Source organism: Hyperolius riggenbachi, chromosome 2, assembly GCF_040937935.1.
Source record: "Hyperolius riggenbachi isolate aHypRig1 chromosome 2, aHypRig1.pri, whole genome shotgun sequence".
Classification (NCBI taxonomy): Eukaryota; Metazoa; Chordata; class Amphibia; order Anura; family Hyperoliidae; genus Hyperolius; species Hyperolius riggenbachi.
The window spans coordinates 186,174,378-186,192,412 of record NC_090647.1 but is presented as its reverse complement, the minus strand read 5'-3'; the positions used below and the strand labels follow the sequence as shown (position 1 = coordinate 186,192,412).

The 18,035-nt window shown below is 47.3% G+C and overlaps 1 protein-coding gene across 2 annotated transcripts in view; it reads left to right on the top strand.

Annotated features, from left to right (window-relative positions):
• Positions 1-6,649: 6,649 nt before the first annotated feature.
• RBM26 (RNA binding motif protein 26) overlaps positions 6,650-18,035 on the top strand; it is a 134,530-nt gene continuing 123,144 nt past the window's right edge. For both annotated transcript variants that reach the window (XM_068267904.1, XM_068267903.1), the window contains exon 1: positions 6,650-7,035. In XM_068267904.1, the coding sequence (XP_068124005.1) occupies positions 6,977-7,035 (59 nt within the window). In that variant the 5' untranslated portion in view covers positions 6,650-6,976. The remainder of the gene's footprint in view (positions 7,036-18,035) is intronic.

The window sequence follows — 18,035 nt, the reverse complement described above, 5'->3', positions numbered from 1 at the left end:
AGAGGTAAGTATCGGTACAGAATCGTGAGACAAGAAAGTAAACGGTAATCAGGCAGAAGTTCAGCAACAGGAAGGTGCGTATCGGTACAGAATCGTGAGACAAGAGAGTAATCGGGAATCAGGCAGAGGTTCAGCAACAGGTAGACAGATAGGCAAAAGTACAGGATCAGAAAGCAGGATCAGAGTCAGGGTAGTTGCAAAGAGTCATACACAGGAGATCAATACAGAAGCAATAACCTAGTCTGGGTGTGAAATCCTTACCATCAACACCAGGCAACTAGTCTAAACAAATAACAATCACAAGGTAGCAATATCCTAGTCTTGGTGTGAAATCCTTAGCATCAACACCAGGGAACTAGCCTAAGGTCGCCCGTTTCCACTAGTGCGACGCGATTTCGCCGGCATTCCGACGCTTGTAAAAACGCATGCGGGTGCGTTTCCGCATGCGTTTTTACCCGCGATTTCGCGTGCGATTTCGCATGGCAGGGTGCCATGCGAAATTAACCATGACACTGCCAGGACCAAATAACATTGGGAAGGGTGCGAAATCGCACGCGAAATCGCGGGTAAAAACGCATGTACCAAACGCATGCGTTTTTACTATTAAATACATTAGCGGCGATTCGCACGGATTCCCGACGCAGGCGAAAACTGTGGGTCCCGCCGTGCAGATTTGGCCCGCTGCCAAATCGCTCCCGCACGCCGCACAGGTGGAAACAGCCCCATCCAATAACATTAGCTATGCGAATCCGCATGCAGTGCCCGCATGCGGATTCGCCCTAGTGGAAACGAGCCCTAACACGCAAGTATTCACGACAGCAGACAATGTGATAATGAAGCCCGGAGGCTTATGAAGCAGAGGAGACCTCACTGGCACGCCCCCTACTCATCAGCCAATCCTGGGCGCCGTGGGTCTCCTCTGACGTCAGCCGACCAGCAGGTCAGCTGACGGGCTTCTTCCCCGCATAAAGGTCCCGTCTGTGCGCGCGCCCGCGAGCTAAGACAACCCCCTGCACGGAAGAACGTTCCGTCCTCGGCGTCCTGGACACCGAACGGATGGATGGCCGCATGGAGGCAACTGCGGCGGCGGTGCTGTTCGCCGCAGCTGCCTCGTTTCTTACAGTTTTTTTTCTTGACAGCAGTGGCTTCCTCTGTGGTATCCTCCCATGTACTCTATTCTTGTATAGTGTTTTATATATTGTAGATTCGCTAACATGGATGTTACATATGCCAGAGACTTTTGTAAGTCATCAGCTAACACTTTAGGATTCTTCTTCACCTCATTAAGCATGCTGCGTTGTGCTCTTGCAGTCATCTTTGCAGGATGGCCACTCCTAGGGAAAGTAGCAGCAGTGCTGAGCTTTGTCCATTTATAGACAATTTGTCTTACTGTGGACTGATGAACTGCAAGGCTTTTGGAGATACTTTTATAACCCTTTCCAGCTTTATGCAAGTCAACAATTCTTAATTGTAGCTCTTCTGAGAGCTCTTTTAAGTGAGGCATAATTCACATCAGGCAATGCTTTTTGGGAAAAGCAAACCCAAAACCGATGTGTATTTTTTATAGGGCAGCTGTAACCAACACCTCTAATCTCATCTGATTGCCACAAGGTTCAAAATATATAGAGTAGCTCTCAAATCTGGTTATCGTCTCCACAGGCACTATGATGTCATAAATGATTGGAAAAACAACAGTCAACCACCTCTGAAATGCGCAACAAACTGTGCTCCCCCTTAAGGGTAATGACTCACCAGATGCTGAGACCTCCATGGTCTATCTGCTCTTGCGGCCGGGGTGTATGGCCACCCTCAGCCTCTCAGGCAATCTCTGTCTGCCGTCCTCCTCCGTCCTGTAGAGAGTCTTCCAACACACCTCACAAAGTAAAAAAGCTCCAAATAGCGTAAAAATACCATCAGGGCTTTTTAAAATATTTTAAAATGTGCGCTAGCACTTTAAGACACAAACAGCAGTGTGGGTATCAAGATATGCCATCGCCGCCAGACCAGTCCCGCTAGGGGAGCAATGGACCAAGTTATCCCTGCTAAGCTACCCACTCGGGGCCCCACAAACTTACTGCAATAAAAACAAAGTTGGGCTCAGCCACGTTGCATCCAACGTGCTTGCAGCTCAAACCACACAGCCCAAAGTTTTTTTGCTACGGCAACTCATTAGGGGCTCATGTTGATGAAATAATACATAAGTACTTGTAAAGTGTGGCCAGGAGCAAGATGTCAGTCTAAGTGCTTAGACAAACTATAAGCGCTTGTCTGAGTGCTTTTTGGCCATGAGAGCTTTCTGAGAGCATTTAACCTCCCTGGCGGTTTATTTATTTTGCCAGGGAGGCTGAAATGGGGTTTTTTTTAAATAAAAAAAAAAATATTTCATGCAGCCAACTGAAAGTTGGCTGCATGAAAGCCCACTAGAGGGCGCTCCGGAAGCGTACTTTCGATCGCCTCCGGCAATCGAAAGTAACAAGATAGGCCGCAATGAGCGGCCTATCTAGTTTCGCTTTTCTCGTCGCCATGGCGACGAGCGGAGTGACGTCATGGACGTCAGTCGACGTCCTGACGTCAGAGCCGCCCGATCCAGCCCCTAGCGCCGGCCGGAACTGTTTGTTCCGGCTGCGCTGGGCTCGGGCGGCTGGGGGGACCCTCTTTCGATCGGGCAGCACACGCGGCTGGCAAAGTTCCGGCTGCGTGTGCTGCTTTTTGCAGAATGCAAATCGGCCCAGCAGGGCCTGAGCGGCGACCTCCGGCGGCATACCCCGAGCTCAGCTCGGGATTACCGCCAAGGAGGTTAAAAAAACTGCTTCCATTGACTTACATTAAAATCGCTGTAAATTCCAAAAAGGGCTCAGAAAAGCACTTATAGTGTGTCTGAGTCCATAGAGACTGTAATTTAATTAATTGTCATAACCTTTTTTCCTGTAACTTACCAATATGTGTCAAATAAGGGTTCAGTATACATTTTGAGTATAATAAAAGCTTAAAACACAAAATCAAAACAAAACTAAACTTGCACAATTACTTCCTAAAATCAATGATCATTTACATTTCCGAGCTGCAGCTGCTCAACCTGCACTAATACGAATGTAAAGGTAACAATACATCTAGCCATGATGGGCATATTCGACCAATAGACAAATCTCTCTATGATTGAATCTGATCAGAGAGAGATCTGTCGGCTGCCATACACTTCAGGCTGATTCCTGATCGATTTTAGCATGAAATCTCTCAGGAATTGGACGTGTCTGCAGCCTAGCAGCTGCCCTTGCCTATGCATTTGCAATTGCATGTAGGCTGGCTTGACGCGTAGGAAGAAATGATGGCAGACCACCCCGCCAGTGTGTAAATGTACCCCCTGTGTGCTGCATACGATGAAGGATCAGCACACCAATGGTGAGCATGAGTGCCTCTGTATAGGTGGCCAAGTATAGGTGCCACAGTACTGGTTACCTAGTATAGGTGCCACAGTACAGGTTAGCAGGGGCGTAGCAGCAGGGGTTGCAGAGGTTGCGACAGCATCGGGGCCCCATAGGGGCAATGGTGTAGCTAAGGAGCTGTGGGCCCCGATGCAAGTTTTACAATGGGGCCCCCCAAACACTCTATACATAACAATTAATACGGCACACCAAAACCTGCCAATGTCAACTACAGTGTCAGAGGTGCAAGAGGGGGATGGGGAACAGTTTGTTAATGATTACCACTATTGAAAGTATCTATAGACGTGATTATTATGAGCACAGGACCAATAGAGAGCTAATACAAGGAAGATGAAATCTGCACACCCGCAGGTAAAGTCCAAGGGTTTTTATTGAATCCAACTCACAAAAGCAGTAAAATGGCTGACATGTTTCAGATCATATCCTTACTCATAGCCGTGATTATTATGAGCACAGGACCAATAGAGAGCTAATACTGTAGTTGAGGGAGGGCCCTTCGGGGCCCCTCTGGCTCAAAGGCCCTGATGTGGTCGCAACCTCTGCAACCCCTATTGCTACACCCCTGCATAGGGCCCTTCCTCAACTGTAGTATTAGCTCTCTATTGGTCCTGTGTTCATAATAATCACTTCTATAGATACTTTGAATAGTGGTAATCATTAACAAACTGTTCCCCATTCCCTTCTTGCACCTCTGAAACTGTAGTTGCCATTGGCAGGTTTTGGTGCACTGTATCAATTTTTATGTATAGAGTGCTCGGGGGAAGGGGCAATGTAAATCTTGCATCAGGGCCCACAGCTCCTTAGCTATGCCACTGCAGGTTAGCTAGTATAGATGCCACAGTACAGGTTAGCTAAGATAAGCTATAAGTGCTCGAGTACAGTATCCCTCTGCAGCGGCTTTTTCCCCTCTCTCCCTCCGTCTGCAGTGGTAGCAGGTGGGCAGCTGCTGCTGTTACTCACCGTGCCTCTCACTGCGCAGATTGCATCACTAGTTTTGGTCCTCTCTGCCTACAGTACCTGGACATGGCTTGATCATCAAGTACAGGTCTCCTCCGGTATGTGCAAGCAGTGTAGTTTGGATCTGTGCCGATATGATATGTAAGTACGGTACTTTATTACACATTGAGTAGAGAAGAACTGCCTAAAAAGTAATATGCTGGGAATACACAATAAGATTTTTCAGCAGATTTACTGTCTGATTGATATTTCTGATCAATTTCCATTCACTTCTATAAGAAAACGATCAGAAAAACGATTGAAAATCAGATCGGACTAATTGGGTGCAGCCGTAGGCACCAATGCAAATTATCGGTAAATAGGAGCAGGGGCGGCTAATGAAAATGGGCCCTTGGGTAGCTAGTGTGCGGGGGGTTATGGCATTAGTTAGGTACTGGGGGAGTTTGGGTTTAGGAGTTTAGGCGATAGGTAGGTAGTTTGTGCATGTGGGGGCAGTGGCATAGCTGGAGATCATGGGGCCCCATAGCAAAACTTTCTTGGGGCCCTCAGATGTAGGCACTCTTAAGCAATGCGACCCCTCCTTTATGGATATGAGCTCATTTGGCAATTTACATTCTCATTCGGTCAACACTGCACAGGGCTGCTATGTCTATTGCTACGCCCCTGTGTGTGTGTGTGTGTGGGGGGGGGGGGGGTGTTAGGTTCAGGCATTAGGGAGGTAGTTGGGGGGGGGAGGGCAAGAGCCGAAGCTGAGTGCCATCCTAGCACCAATGCTATGATGCGCGCCCCGTGCAACAGTGGTTCGGCGATCGCCAGACCCCTAATTACACCGCCCTCCAGGTTTCTACAACTCGGAGGGGGAATAGTATTTAACGCCGCCAGGGAGTTTAGCCACAGAGCTGTCATTTGGCTTGCCCTGTGCCCATCTCACCGGGGTGGTCAGTAGGTTTAGGCATTAGGCAGGTAGTTTGTGTGTGTGAGTGGAGGGGGGTTAGGTTTAGGCATTAGGGAAGTAGTGTGTGTGTGGGGGGGGGGGGGGGGGGGAGGGGGGGAGAGAGGCTGTTAAGGTTAGGCGTCGGGTGGGAATGTTCAGTGTGAAACTAGGCTTAGGTTTGTCCATAGTAAAATATTGGTATTTAATATCGATATTTTACTATTGGCATTACTGGGCGCCTACATTTTCAGGTGCCTTTATTGGATAGATGCGGGAGGAGATGGACTAACTCCAATAATTTTGTCTTTTATGGCAAAAGAACTCATGGACAGGTACTTCCATTATATGTAAAGTCCATAATTTCAAAGCACAGAATATTTTGGATAGATATTATATCCAAATGTTGAAAAATATGGTGAATTCCGCTCAACCTCCACTTGCCAAGATAGTGCTGATAGTGCTAAGAAGCCGTGAGCCCCAGTGCAAGTTTAGCATTGGGGCCCCCCCAAGCATGTTATAGATAACAATTGATACAACACACCAAAACCAATCAAGGACAACCACAGTGTCAGAGGTGCAAGAAGGGAATGAGAAACTGTGTGTTAACGATTATTATCATTCAAATCATTTATAGAAGTGAATATTATCAGCACAGGACCAATAAAGAGCTAGAATGTGTTTGAGGAGTGGGTCCCTCTAGCCCAAGGGCCCTGATGCGGTCGCTACCTCTGCACCCCCTATTGCTATGCCCCTGGTGCTGAAGCCAGGCAACTCAAACCCAGGATAACAGAGGAAAGGATGAGAGCTCCGCTCCTCAGGATGTCATCATCAAAAGTATAAAAACTTCCAATTTATTAAATCAGGTAAAACCGACACAGCAGGAATGCTGACATGTTTCGGACCCACAATGGCCATTAGTCATAGCACCAATTTATGCAGATTTACTATTATTAAATAAATTAAAAAGAAAAGGCTGAATTCGATTTATCTAATCGAACAGATCGCACAGCAATCATGAGCGAATGCCAGCTCCTTGTCAATTGTATCAAGAAGGTTCTGCACACAGGCTGCAGTTTCTGAAATACAGCCTGTGTTCAAAACCTAGATTCATTGAATTGGATTTCTAACGTGCAGAGTTTAAAAAAAACATTATAATTGTCATTTTTAACTGAAACTAAATGGTTTGATTTCCTCATAGTCCTATTAACAGCAGCTATCGAGGGAAGGAGGGGGTATCGCAGCATGTTTGCGATGATAAAATGATCCAATATTTTGTTTTCTTCTTCATACTGTCTCTATACGCAGAAGACAAGACACACATGCCTGCACTGGAGCTACAGCGGCTACTAGATTAGGACAGTAACCAATCAGCCCTCAGTACATCTCCTTCACACGCAGGACCTCTGGCGACGCGCATGCGTGTTGTGGGGCATTGCGTGATGACGTCGGACGTACTATTCTGGTGGCATCCATCTTAGAGCTTCTGGTTGTCGGTGAGTGGGTGTTGTTGTGAGGTGTCCCGGTACGGCAGCAGAGAGGGAAGCAGCAGAGTGCAGTGAGAGCTGCAGCACGCTTTCCCGCTCCCGGAATCTGTCGGCCGCATAGAGGAGTCGATATTGCTCGCAGCTGCTCTCCGACCACTATGATCATAGAAGACTTCGAAGCGCTGAAGAACTGGCTGTCAAAGACCTTGGAACCTATGTGAGTGTCCGCACTGTGGGGGGAGGGGTGCAAGGCTGGGTGGCTGCACTATGCTTGTGCAAAGCTAGGTGGCTGCGCTATGCTTGTGCAAGGCTATGTGGCTGCACTATGCTTGTGCAAGGTTTGGTTGCTGCGCTATGCTTGTGGAAGGCTAGGTGGCTGCGCCATGCTTGTGCAAGGCTAGGCGGCAGCGCCATGCTTGTGCAAGGCTAGGCGGCAGCGCCATGCTTGTGCAAGGCTAGGCGGCAGCGCCATGCTTGTGCAAGGCTAGGCGGCAGCGCCATGCTTGTGCATGGCTAGGCGGCAGCGCCATGCTTGTGCATGGCTAGGCGGCAGCGCCATGCTTGTGCATGGCTAGGAGGCAGCGCCATGCTTGTGCATGGCTAGGAGGCAGCGCCATGCTTGTGCATGGCTAGGCGGCAGCGCCATGCTTGTGCATGGCTAGGCGGCAGCGCCATGCTTGTGCATGGCTAGGCGGCAGCGCCATGCTTGTGCATGGCTAGGCGGCAGCGCCATGCTTGTGCATGGCTAGGCGGCAGCGCCATGCTTGTGCAAGGCTAGGCGGCAGCGCCATGCTTGTGCAAGGCTAGGCGGCAGCGCCATGCTTGTGCAAGGCTAGGCGGCAGCGCCATGCTTGTGCAAGGCGATGCGGCAGCGCTATGCTTGTGGTGAATTGCTACAGGCTTTAGTGATGAATGTGCATGAATGGATAGTGAGCACCCATCTGTCACTGGCTCACCTCCTCATCTTCCTCCTGTGTTGTAAGCAGAGTTGTGCCAGCTCTGCATTCCCCTGTCGTACTCCACCCGGCTGGAAATATTTTTTGACGGGAGAACACTGCTGGGGTAATTGTGCTTTGCATGCATTATTATAATTGAGATTATAAAGGGCCAACATATTTCGTGGTGTTATGCAGAGGAAGAAACAAACATGCGATACTTAACAATCCACAATAAATTGACTACCTACCTAATAATAAAACACCAGGTGTCTGCATCCACCTGTGTGTGCGCCACTGTAGTGTACTTGTGCATTGCTGTGGGTGAGTAGAGGTAAGGTTGAGGAGGGCGTGGATCTCGTCTGTGGCCCCGCGCATACGTAAAATGGCGGTACACATAAATCTAGCACCTGTTTATGTAACGGGCCAGGCGGGCCCTTTGCTCTGTTTTTCCCCATCCGGTTACAATTTTGTTAATTTATCACGGATGGAATTGCACAGCGAATGTGCAGAAATGCATGCAACCATGCATTGTGAATCATTTGGATGGCAATATCAGACAGTGCAATCTGTGTACTTCTGATGTCACTGCGGATCAATCATTGTGCATTGATAAAAATGCGATCAGCAATGCACACGATCAATCGAGGCCCACTAATCGGGACACTGTGGCAAAAGTTATAAAATTTAAAATACATGTAAACACATACGAATCTGAAGTGTAGTTCTTCCTGAGTAAAACGAGCCATAAATTACTTTACTGTTGCTGTCACTTACAGTAGGGAGTAGAAATCTGACAGAACTGACTAGCCCATCTCCTTATGGGTGGTTATCAGGGTTTTCTTTATTTTCAAAAGCACTTAGTGAATGGCAGATGCTCTGTCCAACTACCAAAAAAAAGTGTATAGTGAGCTGGAGACTGGCCAGGATTTTTGTATAAATCCTTTTCAGGGAGTGGGTTTATAAAGTATAAAGGCCATGCTGAGTATCCCCAATGAAGAAATGGACTAGCCCAAAACCTGTTGGTTCTGTCAGATTTCAACTACAGTACTTACTGTAAGTGACAGCAACATAGGAGAAAAGTAATTTATGGCTCATTTTACTCTGGAAGAAACATAATTATTTGTATGTGTTTACATGTGTTTTAAATTTAGCACTTGTTTGCACTGGTGGTACTTCAATCTTTTACTTGCATCTGTGTAGTTGTTTTTATATTAACGTGTGTAATGCTGGGCATACATGCAGTGTTCTCCCCAGGCTCTTTTAGCCGGGTGCTCCACCCGGCTAGATTTGGTGACCACCTGGCTGTCATCGGCTCACCTCCTCCTACGCTGTAAGCACAGTTGCCCTGCATTTTCAACTCGCCCCACCCGGCTACTTTTTCATGCCACCCGGCTACTATTTCATGCCACCCGGCTGGAAAAAAAATTCTGGGGAGAACACTGTACATGGATGCAATTATGCGCCGGATCGAGCCGCTGGCTCGATGCCTGCGCATCCCCACGGATCAATTCCCGCTCGTCCCCGCCGGCACTCCTTATCAGCCGCTCGATTCCCCGCTATTGTCCACTGGCGGGGATCGAACGGGGAATCTATCCGGCAGGTCATCGGACCTGTCGGATATTATGAATCGAGCCATCAGCGGCTCGATTGATAAGGAAAAGAAACTCCATGTATGCCCAGCATAAGTGTATGAATCAGCACTGTTCTGTAATGCCAAAGATTGTCCAATTATTGTGCAGGTGCTTGCATCCTTTTGTTCATTTACTTTGTGCTAGCTTTTTCTGGCAACAAGTATCCTCATACATTTTTGAGCAGAAATAGATCTTTGCATGGGGCTAATTATATTTGAAAGCAGATATTTAATTGGTAGTTTGATTAGTTAATTGAGCTGTCAATTGAAAAAAATAATAGAAAAGTTGGCAGTATGTTTCGAGCTTTTGACTGAAGACCCCACACTCCAGTACGACTGAGTTGTCCCTGGGGCGCTAGTCTACTTGAGGTGGGGTGGTAGGCCAGAGTGAAAAGGTGAGTTTTGAGGGCCTTCTTGAAGATGTTGGAGGGGGCTGCCCTAATGGGTGGAAGTAGGAAGTTCCATAGTGTTGGAGCAGCTCTTGAGAAGTCCTGGAGGCGTGCATGGGACTGGGTGATGCGGGGGGTGGTCAGGCGAAGTTCATAGTAGTAGCGGAGTGAGCGGCTAGGTGTGTACCTCCTGAGTAAGATCGGAAATGTAGGTTGGACAGGTTTTGTAGACAGATTTGCAGGTCAGACACAGTATCTTGAATCTGGGGGGAGCGGTGGGCATCAGGACAGCTCACCATACATGCCAGCTCCCCCCCCCCCCCCCCCCCCCTCATCTTTTCATATATTTTTGAGCTCTGCTATCCTTTAACCACTTGAGGACTACAGTGCTAAACTCCCCTAAAGACCAGGCCAGTTTTTGCTTAAAGAGACTCTGAAGCGAGAATAAATCTCGCTTCAGAGCTCATAGTTAGCAGGGGCATGTGTGCCCCTGCTAAACCGCCGCTATCGCCCCGCTAAACGGGGGTCCCTTCACACCCAAACCCCCGACTGCAACACTTGGTCGCTCCTGGAGGCAGGGCTAACGGCTGCAGCCCTGCCTCCAGTCGCGTCTATCAGCGGCGCATCGCCGCCTCTCCCCCGCCCCTCTCAGTGAAGGAAGACTGAGAGGGGCGAGGGAGAGGCGGAGATACGCGCTGACAGACTCGCGTGGGGCAGGGCTGCGGCGGTTAGCCCTGCACCAACCAGGAAGCGCTCCGCGGCTGTACGGAGGAGATTTGGGGGATCAGGGACCCCCGTTAAGCCGCGGGATAGCGGCGTTTTAGCAGAGGCACACATGCCCCTGCTATCTATGAGGTCTGAAGCGAGATTTATTCTCGCTTCAGACTCTCTTTAATAGGCCACTGCAGCTTTAAGGCCAAGCTGTAGGGCCGCACAACTCGGCACACAAGTTATTCTTCTTCAAACCATCCCCAGCCCCCCCCCCCCCCCCTTTCTCCCCACCAACAGAGCTCTCTGTTGATGGGGTCTGATCGCCCCCCCATGTTTTTTTTTTATATAAATATCTGTGTTTTTTGTTTTTTCTTAATATTTGTAGCTACAGTGGTTTGCAAAAGTATTCGGCCCTCTTGAAGTTTTCCACATTTTGTCATATTACTGCCACAAACATGAATCAATTTTATTGGAATTCCACGTGAATGACCTATACAAAGTGGTGTACACGTGAGAAGTGGAACGAAAATCATACATGATTCTAAACATTTAAAAAAAAAAACCCTGCAAAGAGGGGTGTGCGTAATTATTCAGCCCCCTGAGTCAATACTTTGTAGAACCACCTTTTGCTGCAATTACAGCTGCCAGTCTTTTAGAGTATGTCTCTACCAGCTTTGCACATCATAGAGACTGAAATCATTGCCCATTCTTCTTTGCTAAACAGCTCCAGCTCAGTCAGATTAGATGGACAGTGTTTGTGAACAGCAGTTTTCAGATCTTGCCACAGATTCTCAATTGGATTTAGATCTGGACTTTGACTGGGCCATTCTAACACATGGATATGTTTTGTTTCAAACCATTCCATTGTTCCCTGGATTTGTTTAGGGTCGTTGTCCTGCTGGAAGGTGAACCTCCGCCCCAGTCTCAAGTCTTTTGCAGACTCCAAGAGGTTTTCTTCCAAGATTGCCCTGTATTTGGCTCCATCCACCTTCCCATCAACTCTGACCAGCTTCCCTGTCCCTGCTGAAGAGAAGCACCCCCAGAGCATGATGCTGCCACCACCATATTTGACAGTGGGGATGGTGTGTTCTGAGTGATGTGCAGTGTTAGCTTTCCGCCACACATAGCGTTTTGCATTTTGTCCAAAAAGTTCCATTTTGGTCTCATCTGTCCAGAGCACCTTCTTCCACATGTTTGCTGGGTCCCCCACATGGCTTGTGGCAAACTGCAAACGGGACTTCTTATGCTTTCTGTTAACAATGTTTTTCTTCTTGACACTCCATAAAGGCCAACTTTGTGCAGTGCACAACTAATAGTTGTCCTATGGACAGATTCCCCCACCTGAGCTGTAGATCTCTGCAGCTCGTCCAGAGTCACCATGGGCCTCTTGACTGCATTTCTGATCAGCGCTCTCCTTGTTCGGCCTGTGAGTTTAGGTGGACGGCCTTGTCTTGGTAGGTTTACAGTTGTGCCATACTCCTTCCATTTCTGAATGATCGCTTGAACAGTGCTCCGTGGGACGTTCAAGGCTTTGGAAATCTTTTTGAAGCCTAAGCCTGCTTTAAATTACTCAATAACGTTATCCCTGACCTGTCTGATGTGTTCTTTGGACTTCATGGTGTTGTTGCTCCCAATATTCTCCTAAACAACCTCTGAGGCCGTCACAGAGCAGCTGTATTTGTACTGACATTAGATTAAACACAGGTGCACTCGATTTAGTCATTAGCACTCATCAGGCAATGTCTATGGGCAATTGACTGCACTCAGACCAAAGGGGGCTGAATAATTACGCACACTCCACTTTGCAGTTATTTATTTGTAAAATAATGTTTGGAATCATGTATGATTTTCGTTCCGCTTCTCACGTGTATACCCCCGTACATGTCTTGTCCAAGGGGTGGTGACAGAACACCCGTTGGTTTACCACGGTAGATGTTTTGTCTATCCTTTTTTCATCTGAGAGAGCGACCACATCAAGGTCCTTCCAGGACCACCCGAGTGGAGTCGGGTTTATGGTCTCCACCTGCTTCCTGTGGTGGGTTGCCCCTTGCAACCCTCCTTTGTGAGTAGCCCTTTTAATTACTTAATTATTTTCTCCACATGTCATTAACTGACATACTGCACTATCGGGCTCCCTTTTTTGTCTCCTGTTTCTTTTTCCATAGGGTGCCAAGACACCCCAACCACAATCGATTCACAATCTGTTTGCAGTAAAGGCAGCCATACGGTCCCTCTCTGATCAGATTCGATCAGAGAGGGATCTATCTGTTGGTTGATCTGATGGCAACTCGACCAGTGGATGGCCACCTTTAACCACTTGAGGACCTAGGGCTTTCTACCCCTTAAGGACCGGCCACTTTTTTTCCATTCAGACCACTGCAGCTTTCACGGTTTATTGCTCGCTCATACAACCTACCACCTAAATGAATTTTGGCTCCTTTTCTTGTCACTAATAAAGCTTTCTTTTGGTGCTATTTGATTGCTCCTGCGATTTTTACTTTTTATTATATTCAGCAAAAAATACATGAATTTTGGCAAAAAAATGATTTTTTTTAACTTTCTGTGCTGACAGTTTTCAAATAAAGTAAAATTTCAGTATACATGCAGCGCGAAAAATGTGGACAAACATGTTTTTGATAAAAAAAAACCCATTCAGTGTATATTTATTGGTTTGGGTAAAAGTTATAGCGTTTACAAACTATGGTGCAAAAAGTGAATTTTCCCATTTTCAAGCATCTCTGACTTTTCTGACCCTCTGTCATGTTTCATGAGGGGCTAGAATTCCAGGATAGTATAAATACCCCCCAAATGACCCCATTTTGGAAAGAAGACATCCCAAAGTATTCACTGAGAGGCATAGTGAGTTCATAGAAGATATTATTTTTTTGTCACAAGTAAGCGGAAAATGACACTTTGTGAGGAAAAAAAAAAAAAAGTTTCCATTTCTTCTAACTTGCGACAAAAAAAAATGAAATCTGCCACGGACTCACCATGCCCCTCTCTGAATACCTTGAAGTGTCTACTTTCCAAAATGGGGTCATTTGTGGGGTGTGTTTACTGTCCTGACATTTTGGGGGGTGCTAAATTGTAAGCACCCCCTGTAAAGCCTAAAGGTGCTCATTGGACTTTGGACCCCTTAGCGCAGTTAGGCTGCAAAAAAGTACCACACATGTGGTATTGCCGTACTCAGGAGAAGTAGTATAATGTGTTTTGGGGTGTATTTTTACACATACCCATGCTGGGTGGGAGAAATATCTCTGTAAATGACAATTTGTTAATTTTTTTTACACACAATTGTCCATTTACAGAGATCTTTCTCCCACTCAGCATGGGTATGTGTAAAAATACACCACAAAACACATTATACTACTTCTCCTGAGTACGGCGATACCACATGTGTGGCACTTTTTTGCACCCTAACTGCGCTAAAGGGCCCAAAGTCCAATGAGTACCTTTAGAATTTCACAGGTCATTTTGAGAAATTTCGTTTCAAGACTACTCCTCACGGTTTAGGGCACCTAAAATGCCAGGGCAGTATAGGAACCCCACAAATGACCCCATTTTAGAAAGAAGACACCCCAAGGTATTCCGTTAGGATTATGGTGAGTTCATAGAAGATTTTATTTTTTGTCAAAAGTTAGCGGAAAATGACACTTTGTGAAAAAACACAATTAAAATCAATTTCCGCTAACTTGTGACAAAAAAATAAAAACTTCTATGAACTCACCATACTCCTAACGGAATACCTTGGGGTGTCTTCTTTCTAAAATGGGGTCATTTGTGGGGTTCCTATACTGCCCTGGCATTTTAGGGGCCCTAAACCGTGAGGAGTAGTCTTGAAACGAAATTTCTCAAAATGACCTGTGAAATTCTAAAGGTACTCATTGGACTTTGGGCCCTTTAGCGCAGTTAGGGTGCATAAAAGTGCCACACATGTGGTATCGCCATACTCGGGAGAAGTAGTACAATGTGTTTTGGGGTTTATTTTTACACATACCCATGCTGGGTGGGAGAAATACCTCTGTAAATGGACAATTGTGTGTAAAAAAAACAAAAGATTGTCATTTACAGAGGTATTTCTCCCACCCAGCATGGGTATGTGTAAAAATACACCCCAAAACACATTATACTACTTCTCCCGAGTACGGCGATACCACATGTGTGGCACTTTTTTGCACCCTAACTGCACTAAGGGGCCCAAAGTCCAATGAGTACCTTTAGGATTTCACAGGTCATTTTTGTTTCAAGACTACTCCTCACGGTTTAGGGCCCCTAAAATGCCAGGGCAGTATAGGAACCCCACTAATGACCCCATTTTAGAAAGAAGACACCCCAAGGTATTCCGTTAGGAGTATGGTGAGTTCATAGAAGTTTTTATTTTTTTGTCACAAGTTAGCGGAAATTGATTTTAATTGTGTTTTTTCACAAAGTGTCATTTTCCGCTAACTTTTGACAAAAAATAAAATCTTCTATGAACTCACCATACTCCGTACGGAATACCTTTGGGTGTCTTCTTTCTAGAATGGGGTCATTTGTGGGGTTCCTATACTGCCATGGCATTTTAGGGGCCCTAAACCGTGAGGAGTAGTCTTGAAACCAAATGTCGCAAAATGACCTGTGAAATCCTAAAGGTACTCATTGGACTTTGGGCCCCTTAGCGTACTTAGGGTGTAAAAAAGTGCCACACGTGTGGTACCGCCGTACTCAGGAGAAGTAGTATAATGCGTTTTGGGGTGTATTTTTACACATACCCATGCTAAGTGGGAGAAATATCTCTGTAAATGACAATTTTGATTTTTTTTTACACACAATTGTCCATTTACATAGAAATTTCTCCCATCCAGTATGGGTATGTGTAAAAATACACCCCAAAACACATTATACTACTTTTCCTGAGTACGGCGGTACCACATGTGTGACAATTTTTTGCAGCCTAGGTGCGCTAAGGGGCCCAACATCCTATTCACAGGTCATTTTGAAGCATTTGTTTTCTAGACTACTCCTCGCGGTTTAGGGCCCCTAAAATGCCAGGGCAGTATAGGAACCCCACAAGTGACCCCATTTTAGAAAGAAGACACCCCAAGGTATTCCGTTAGGTGTATGGCGAGTTCATAGAAGATTTTATTTTTTGTCACAAGTTAGTGAAAAATGACACTTTGTGAAAAAAAACCAATAAAAATTAATTTCCGCTAACTTTTGACAAAAAATAAAATCTTCTATGAACTCGTCATACACCTAACAGAATACCTTGGGGTGTCTTTTTTTCTAAAATGGGGTCATTTGTGGGGTTCCTATACCGCCCTGGCATTTTACAGGCCCAAAACCGTGAGTAGTCTGGAAACCAAATGTCTCAAAATGACTGTTCAGGGGTATAAGCATCTGCAAATTTTGATGACAGGTGGTCTATGAGGGGGCGAATTTTGTGGAACCGGTCATAAGCAGGGTGGCCTTTTAGATGACAGGTTGTATTGGGCCTGATCTGATGGATAGGAGTGCTAGGGGGGTGACAGGAGGTGATTGATGGGTGTCTCAGGGGGTGGTTAGAGGGGAAAATAGATGCAATCAATGCACTGGGGAGGTGATCGGAAGGGGGTCTGAGGGTTTGGCCGAGTGATCAGGAGCCCACACGGGGCAAATTGGTGCCTGATCTGATGGGTAGGTGTGCTAGGGGGTGACAGGAGGTGATTGATGGGTGTCTCAAGGTGTGATTAGAGGGGGGAATAGATGCAAGCAATGCACTGGCGAGGTGATCAGGGCTGGGGTCTGAGGGCATTCTGAGGGTGTGGGCGGGTGATTGAGTGCCCTAGGGGCAGATAGGGGTCTAATCTGATAGGTAGCAGTGACAGGGGGTGATTGATGGGTAATTAGTGGGTGTTTAGGGTAGAGAATAGATGGAAACACTGCGCTTGGGTAGTGATCTGATGTCGGATCTGCGGGCGATCTATTGGTGTGGGTGGGTGATCAGTTTGCCCGCAAGGGGCAGGTTAGGGGCTGATTGATGGGTGGCAGTGACAGGGGGTGATTGATGGGTGGCAGTGACAGGGGGTGATTGATGGGTGGCAGTGACAGGGGGTGATTGATGGGTGGCAGTGACAGGGGGTGATTGATGGGTGGCAGTGACAGGGGGTGATTGATGGGTGGCAGTGACAGGGGGTGATTGACAGGTAATCAGTGGGTTATTACAGGGGAGAACAGATGTAAATATTGCACTGGCGAATTGATAAGGGGGGGTCTGAGGGCAATCTGAGCGTGTAGGCGGGCGATTGGGTGCCCGCAAGGGGCAGATTAGGGTCTGATCTGATGGGTAACAGTGACAGGTGGTGATAGGTGGTGATAGGGGGTGATTGATGGGTAATTAGTGGGTGTTTAGAGGAGAGAATAGATGTAAACGCTGCGCTTGGGTGGTGATCTGATGTCGGATCTGCGGGCGATCTATTGGTGTGGGTGGGTGATCAGATTGCCCGCAAGGGGCAGGTTAGGGGCTGATTGTTGGGTGGCAGTGACAGGGGGTGATTGATGGGTGATAGGTGATTGGCAGGTGATTGACAGGTGATCAGTGGGTTATTACAGGGAAGGACAGATGTAATTAATGCACTGGCGAATTGATAAGGGGGGGTCAGAGGGCAATCTGAGCGTGTGGGCGGGTGATTGGGTGCCCGCAAGGGGCAAATTAGGGTCTGATCTGATAGGTAACAGTGACAGGTGGTGATAGGGGGTGATTGATGGGTAATTAGTGGGTGTTTAGAGAAGATAACAGATGTAAACAATACATTTGGGAGGTAATCTGACGGCGGGTTTGCGGGCGATCTAATGGTGTGGGTGATCAGATTGCCCGCAAGGGGCAGGTTAGGGGCTGATTGATGGGTGGCAGTGACAGGGGGTGATTGATGGGTGATAGGTGATTGGCAGGTGATTGACAGGTGATCAGTGGGTTATTACAGGGAAGAACAGATGTAATTAATGCACTGGTGAATTGATAAGGGGGGGGTCAGAGGGCAATCTGAGCGTGTGGGCGGGTGATTGGGTGCCCGCAAGGGGCAGATTAGGGTCTGATCTGATAGGTAAAAGTGACAGGTGGTGATAGGGGGTGATTGATGTGTGATTGATGGGTAATTAGTGGGTGTTTAGAGGAGAGAATAGATGTAAACAATGGATTTGGGAGGTGATCTGATGTCGGATCTGCGGGCGATCTATTGGTGTGGGGGGGTGATCAGATTGCCCGCAAGGGGCAGGTTAGGGGCTGGCTGATGGGTGGCAGTGACAGGGGGTGATTGACGGGTGATTGATGGGTGATTGACAGGTGATCAGGGGGATAGATGCATACAGTAAACAGGGGGGGTGGTCTGGGGGGGGGGGTCTGGGGAGAATCTGAGGGGTGGGGGTGATCAGGAGGGGGCAGGGAGCAGGGTGGGGGATAAAAAAAAAATAGCGTTGACAGATAGTGACAGGGAGTGATTGATGGGTGATTAGGGGGGTGATTGGGTGCAAACAGGGGTCTGGGGGGTGGGCAGGGGGGGGTCTGATGGGTGCTGTGGGCGATCTGGGGCAG